This window comes from Wolffia australiana, chromosome 16, assembly GCF_029677425.1.
Source record: "Wolffia australiana isolate 7733 chromosome 16, ASM2967742v1".
Taxonomy (NCBI): Eukaryota; Viridiplantae; Streptophyta; class Magnoliopsida; order Alismatales; family Araceae; genus Wolffia; species Wolffia australiana.
Window position 1 is genome coordinate 11,452,972 of NC_135850.1, and position 7,332 is coordinate 11,460,303.

Here is a 7,332-nt window from a genome sequence, read left to right on the forward strand (position 1 = left end):
AAGTGCAGCCTAAGGTTTTATTTGTACTTAAAGTTTATTTCTTTCCCTAAAAACACGTACCAAAAAATTAAAAAAAATAATAATATAAAATTACACAAAATTAATTTGAAATATATTTAAATTATAATTTACTCTCTCATTACTTGCTCCTTGTGGATTCAACCCTTACCCTACCCTAAGGAAAAGTTTATAAATATTGTTGCATAAATCAGAGCCTTTAACCGACTTATTTAACCCAAATTATGGTTTATCAATGCTCCCAAATGACTTAGGATATGCTTAATTGTCAGATCGTAATCAGGAATTCTAAGTAGTCATGATGCATGGAAAAATCATTGGAGAACATCTTCTCTAATATTTCAATTACCTTTACCGAGCCTTTGACTACTTCATCTTTATTAATATCAAAGGAAGATGATCCCATCTTGACCACATAATCACCTTCATGGGCTTGTTACTACATTCAATAATTTCTGGTCAATAAACTCATTCCCCTAAAGAGCACCCAATATCTATGACTAATGTTTCATTCTAATCATACTCATCATATGATTGGGATTAGATAGTGGTATTTATCTGAATATTTTTGTCTCCATTCCAAATATTTTTTTAATAATAAAATTTATAGGGCATACTTAAAGTCTATTCAGCATGTTAAAATTAATTGAAATAGATATCTATTTCATATTTTTTATAGCTGGATAAAAGTTTCTGATCTAATAAGTCAGGTATGAGATCAGGCATTTTGACCTTTCTCATTGGTGACCATAATACGGGAAATGAGAGGCTGTGAGGACTTTCACTGCCTATTGATTTTGCAAATTATTCAGATTAATCAATCAGATATATGAAGATATCCCGTTGATAAACTATATAACAATCAGTTATTCATTAAAGTAAATATAAACTATATAACTATCAGTTATTTGTAAAATAATAAACATTACTAATACATCTTAGGAATCAAATCAATTCCATATATGGATTATGTTCGTTATAATATCTTAGAACTGATCATCAGTTGCTATTATATTCATATTATGCCAAATCTGCTTTTATTTTTAAAAAATATATTTTTGATAATCATGTATGACTTTATTGAATACACACCTTTTTATAGGTAGCCTTTTTTTTGTAATGGCACACCATATGTTGGAGAGAAATATATGAGATGATTAAGGCAAACTATTTGTTGGAAGATGTTTTATACATATTTATTCATAAGGTTGAGCCAGATCCTACATTGTCTAAGAATGTTGTTTCCTACATATTTATATGTATATTTATGGTTTACTACTATTTTATTACTTGCCTTTAGATGAAGAAATTTTGGATCCTATCAATTAAATTTTCCAGAAAATAAAAAGGCAAAAAATATTGTAAATTCAAAACTAAATACTTTTTGTAGATTTTTAAAAAATTAATGTTTAATATAGATATTCAATTAAATTAAAATAAATGTATGAATCTCATACTTTCATCACATATTAAATTGATCTAAATTTTCCCAATCCCCTCAAAACCATGTGTACTCCTACCAATCAAATAGTATCCTTGAGAACTTTCCAAAAGTACCAAATGCATATTATATAATGATATGAAATTGAATTCATTCTAATATGTTTAGAGAATATCAGTGAAAGGTTATAAAATTGGGAAGTAAATATTTGAAGGACTCAAAATATAATCATGATCGAATTCAAAATGGTTTTTAGCTAGTGGCTCTCTTTATGCTCCAATAGATTTGAAATTCCTTTAAATATTTTTACTGTAACAAATCATGTTGTATCTGGCCCTTTCAGAGGTATGCAGCAGAATCCAGATAAGTACAGAACATTCACTGAGTTTCAGAAAATAAAAACCAGCGGGATTCTAATTAGTAGAGCTCAGATTGCACAAAAATATATCAATGAAATTTGATCGTGGGTCGTGTTTCAATTCATTCAGTGTAGAGTACTATCTCCATATTGAGCTAGATCATATTTAGTTAAATATTGATAGAGATACTTGTAGACGTAAAGACATAGATAAATAGTTTGAATAGTGATAGCTATACATGTGGATGGGTAGATAGATAAAAAGTTAGAGCTAGAGATGTCCAGAAAATGATAACTTTGGATTGACTGGCCATAATAAAGTTTTTAAAGTGTATACTATATAAATATTGTGTAGACGAGCACTGTTTGCTAAGGGTTTACAAACAAACAATCTGTCTGCAAGTAGAACAGGGGGATTTACAAGTCCTACCCCATTTTTTAATTTTTATCTTCTCGCTTATGTGTCATCTTGCTACTCTCCCCTACTTTTCTCTTTTTGCTCTCTTCTTTCTTGTATTATGCTTGTCTTGTTTATTTTTTCTCTCTCTCTCTCTCGCTCTTTCTATTTTCTTTAGTTTTTCATCTCTCTCTCTCTCTCTCTCTCTCTCTCTCTCTCTCTCTCTCTCTCTCTTCTCATGATCAAATAAGGATTTTACATACTTAGGCTACTCTTTATTTTCAATTAAATTATACATACTTTAAAATTAAAATATTGTTTTATAATAATGATTTTATTTCCCCTGGTTTAGTTAAAAACTATTTTAATATGATTTATATTTCTGAAAGAACTAATACATTAGAGGTTAAATTTGGGCCTACAAGTTATGCCTTCAATGGCCTTTTCCATATCAATTATATGGCTTGAACTTCTTAATGAAAAACCAAATGTTCTCGAACGTATCAAATGTGAACACTAACATTATCTAATCTGGCAGAAGTGGATTTGACCTTCATCAAACTAATGAAGGTAATATGCAGTGGGCTGATGGTTGACTTGGTAGACTATTTCTATAGATGGAAACTTGGGTTCATCTTCTTCTGACTTTTTAATTAATATAAAACTAATGTCCGTCTTCTAATCTATTCTTTCTTACTTGATAACAGACCGTTGATTCATTCATTATTTTGCCCACTTCTTTGACCTTAAGAGAGAGTTCCAGATGGCAGACTAACCAATTAGTAATACAGGGAAGATGTATGAAAACTCATCAATTCAATTTGTTTCATCTATTTAACTGAAGTATGGGTCAGGACCAAACATTTATGAGTAATAAATATACACATATAAATAATTCATTCCAACCTGTCCTACCTTGAAACCATCCAATTTTTGTAAAAGTTACAAGTAAAATTCATACAAAGAATCTAACTTAATTCACCCAAAAAACTCTTAATAATCAATCATGAAGAGGAGTAACAGCCGTGCAATTTCTAGGAATATTCCCATGATTGAATGACGATTTCGATCTGGGCACCAAAAAAATTTTTTTTTTTCGATGCGGGTGATAGAAAACGATGATTTTTTTCTAATTCATCGATAAAACGGTGGTTGATGGGGAAAGTTTGTCGGACACGAGGAGAAGACGATTTCCCGTCACCATCTTTATATGACTTTTGGTTTGCGTATTCAAATTTCCATTGAAATCTAGTAATTTCTTCCGATGGTGAAATCTGGGTAAAGGTTGAGGCTGGCAAGAAGGGGGTATTTGAGAGGTTATTCGTTCTTGGGTATTCGTTTTGGCGATGGCGGTTTGAACTGAGATCGATTGAGATTGGGGTTTCGTCTTCATGGCCGAGGAAGAATTGATTGAACTCAAGTTTCGGCTCTTCGACGGCAGCGATATTGGCCCCGACAAGTATGATCCATCCACCACCGTTGCAGCTCTCAAGGAGGAAATCGTTTCTCGTTGGCCTCAAGGTAAGAAAAATTAAACCCTTGTTATCATACTCTTTCTTGTTCTTCATCTTCTTCTGCATTCAGCTAATTGCGAATGCCATGGTTGCGGGTTGCTCGATTCCTAAAAATTTCTTTGAGAAAGTTTTGGGTTTCTTCTCGCCTCAAATCCCCAGCGAGTTCTTGAGGGCAATCTTTGATTTGGGAAAAAATTTCCATGAAACATGTTCCTTAGGTTTGAATCATTGCCCGTTTAACCGAAGAAGATGGAGATCTCTTTTTTATGAGTAGAAAATGTTTTTCTCGTCTTTCATTTGATGGTTGATAATGTTGACTTGGGTTTTTGAGAGAAAGAGATGGAGAAGGGTGAGCGTGCAGAAGATGATTGACACCTTGTTCATGCCCATGTTATACTCTTATTCCATTTGTTCGTTGATTATGTTGAGTTGGGTTTTTGAGAATTAATAAAATATCAAAAATAGAAAGAAAGAAAGAAGAGAGAATTTCTTTACCTTTTTGTGAAGAGATTTAGCGAAAGAATGACCGAATTCATATCATTCTTTTGCGGGTTGCTTCTGAGTTCTTCAGGTTCTGTGGTTTAATTTAATTTTCTCCTTCCCCGTTCTGGCTATTAAGCTGATAAGTTTGTCAGCTTATTAGCATTCAAAACAAAACTTTTAAACTGTTCTGAGGAAAGATCTTTCTCCACCCTTCAAATCGTTTGCGCTTTTTCTTGGCCTACGACTTGTGGATTATACTAGATGACGAAAAATGAGAAAAAATATTATGTTTTACAACTGAGTTCATCAAGAACTTGTTATTCATACCAGCTTGTCAAGCCAGTCTGCCTCTGTCTCTCTCTTCAACCTTTTAGCGTTGCGCTTCCATTTCTCTCTCTTTTCATCCTTTAAGACTAACATTCCCATTTCTCTCTTTCTTATTCCTTTTAGTCTAACAACCCCATCTCTTTCTATCTCTCTCTTTTCTTCCTTTTCGTCAGAAACTCATATCTTTCCAGCTTTCTCTTCTTCTTTTCGGTCTAACACTTCCATCCCTCTCTTTTTCTCTCCCTCTTCTTTTTTTTGTTTAACAATTCCATTTTTCACTTCCCTCTTTCTTATTCCATTTTTCACTTTTAGTCTAACACTTCCATCTTTCTCTATCTTCCCTATTTTTTTAATGACTCTATCTTCCCTTTTCCTCTCAATGATTATATTAATTTATCTTCATTGTTCTAGGAAAATCAATCGCTCCCAGGACAATAAACGACGTGAAGCTGATTAATGGGGGAAGAATTTTAGAGAACAATCAGTCTCTCGCTGCCTCCCGAGTCCCCGTTGCCGATGTCCCCGGCGGCGTCGTCACCATGCACGTCGTTGTGCGCCCACCCAATTCTGACAGAAATCAAGGTACCCGACTAGCCCAAAATATCAGCTTTCTCTCTCATCCTCATGTGTTTTTCTTTTTTTATTTTTATTAGTTCTCTCTCCCATCTCGCAAGCTCTTGCTCTGCTTTTCTATCCTCATTTCTTCTGAGATTTCTTATTCCTCTTCACACTATCTCCCTAAACGGTGCTTGTTTTGTTTCTTTTCCACTCTCCCACGACCTGATACTTTGAATGCCAGATGCAAGTATTGTCTCTCTATCAGTTTGCTGATAACAGATCTTCATTTGAAACTATCGCCCTAGCATTTGTCTAGATTTGGTTTTCTTTTTCTTTCATTCTTATGGCACGTTCTCTCTCCTGAGCTCCCCAAGAATCTAGTTTTTTTGAAATTTTCATCTGCTATTTTATGGGTATTCACTATTTTTTAGGTGTCCAATAGGCATTTTATTTTCATTTCTCTTCCCTGATGTCTCCAATACTTTGATTTTATCGATATGTCTCATGTGCCTATCATTTTCTTCTTTAGTTTTATAGTTTTGTGACTGTCTTTATGATGACTCCTTCTGATCTAGTTCTTTCTTATATTTATGTCCTCTGGCTCAGCCCAGATGATGGCAATGAAGAAAAATTATGTTTTCTTAATGGACAGAAGCTAATTAGTTATTTAAAACAATTCTATTAAAATACTGAAAAATACTCATCAATGGTATTCATCAATGAGTCTTATGAAAAAGTTGGAACATCCCGTATTCATTAAAACTTTAATCCCTCTTCCCCTCTCTAGATATTTCTGAAAATCCCCTGAGCATGACTTTTTGAGTCTATCTTCATACTTGTTGGGCTAGTTCTCTTTTTTGATGTAATCCATGTGGTATAAAAATTTTAAAAACCAAACTTTTTATTGAAATACTACAAAAAACTCTGTTCAGTAGAAATCAGGCTCAAAATGTATTGATAGAAGAAGAGTCATTAAATTTCTGTTGTTTCTTCAGAGAAGCAGCCGGGTGACAAGTCCAAACAGAACGGATGCGGATGCTCCATTCTGTGATGGTCCTACCGCAGTTATTGAGTCGGTTGTTCTCTTCCTTTCTCAGCCTCCCCAACAATGGTCAGAAGTTTCCCCAGCCCTTCAGAATTCTCAGATTTTATGTTGGTTGAGGGGAGAGTATGATATGGCAACAAAAATGAAAAGATGAAAAGGGGACAGAAAGAAACAGGATGGCTGTCTGAAGACATGATTCTTTTTCCCTGAATTGACTCTGTAGCATGGTTAGGAGAGGGGTGGGGAGGAGAAAGAGAGAGATTTTGTTTTGTGTGACTAAGCTGCTCCTGTCATAGACATGGGAAAAGAATTGTAAAATCACATTGGCTTTAGTGTTTGTGGGGCATACTGAACTGTATTGTCTGCGTTGACTTGAGCATTATTTAGATGTATAGTTCTGAGTCCCAGATAGCATGGCAAATAAGCCTGCATAAACTCATATGTAAATATATATGTACCCTCTCAAGTTTTAACAAAATATGAGACTTGAGTTATGTTGGTCAATAGTTTTACTTAGTTGTCCTTTCCTATTTAGAATTGATGCCTCACACTTCATTTGTTGTTTATGCAAATGAAGTATATCAAAATTGCAACCTTATGAATGATTGAAAGACTTAGTTTTTCATCAAATTTATTCAAAGTTATCTATAAGAAACCTCAATCAATTTAATCTCAAGCACAAGTTGAAAAGGAAGATCAAAATATTTGATCAAGTACTTGCATAATTAAGCCGAATACACCACCATTTAGTACTCCTCCTTGATCAAATTAATTCCACATTGCAATCCATATGTACCCATTTAATTTCACTTTCATGCACACCATAAAACTCATAATATTCACCGGACATTTACTTATTTTATCCATGCAAAGGATCAAAGTAAAAAACCAAGGAAGATGATGAGATGAATTTCTTGACAAAGGCAATGGAAATTCCAAAGAAATAATTCTTTGATAATTTCCAAATGTATCTGTCTTGACTAGATTATCCATTAGCATTTGATAGTTGATGATGCCCTAAGTCCTTCTAAGAGTGTCACGTGGATGATATATTATAGGATTAGGTAACTGATGACGGAAATATTTGGTCAAAGGGTTGATGAACCGTTTATGCCTTCTAGAGCACACAATGTAACATGACACCTCATATGTTGGCACTTAGCCTATTTATTGGGTTAAACTGATCCGAGA

General features: G+C 33.8%; 1 protein-coding gene across 1 annotated transcript; it reads left to right on the forward strand.

Annotated features, from left to right (window-relative positions):
- The first annotated feature begins 3,417 nt into the window (after positions 1–3,417).
- On the forward strand, positions 3,418–6,533 carry MUB6 (membrane-anchored ubiquitin-fold protein 6 precursor). The gene is made up of 3 exons (XM_078588533.1): positions 3,418–3,735; positions 4,950–5,120; positions 6,092–6,533. Exons 1-3 carry the CDS (start codon positions 3,606–3,608, stop codon positions 6,145–6,147), a joined length of 357 nt encoding a protein of 118 aa, XP_078444659.1. The 5' UTR covers positions 3,418–3,605; the 3' UTR covers positions 6,148–6,533.
- Positions 6,534–7,332: the final 799 nt, after the last annotated feature.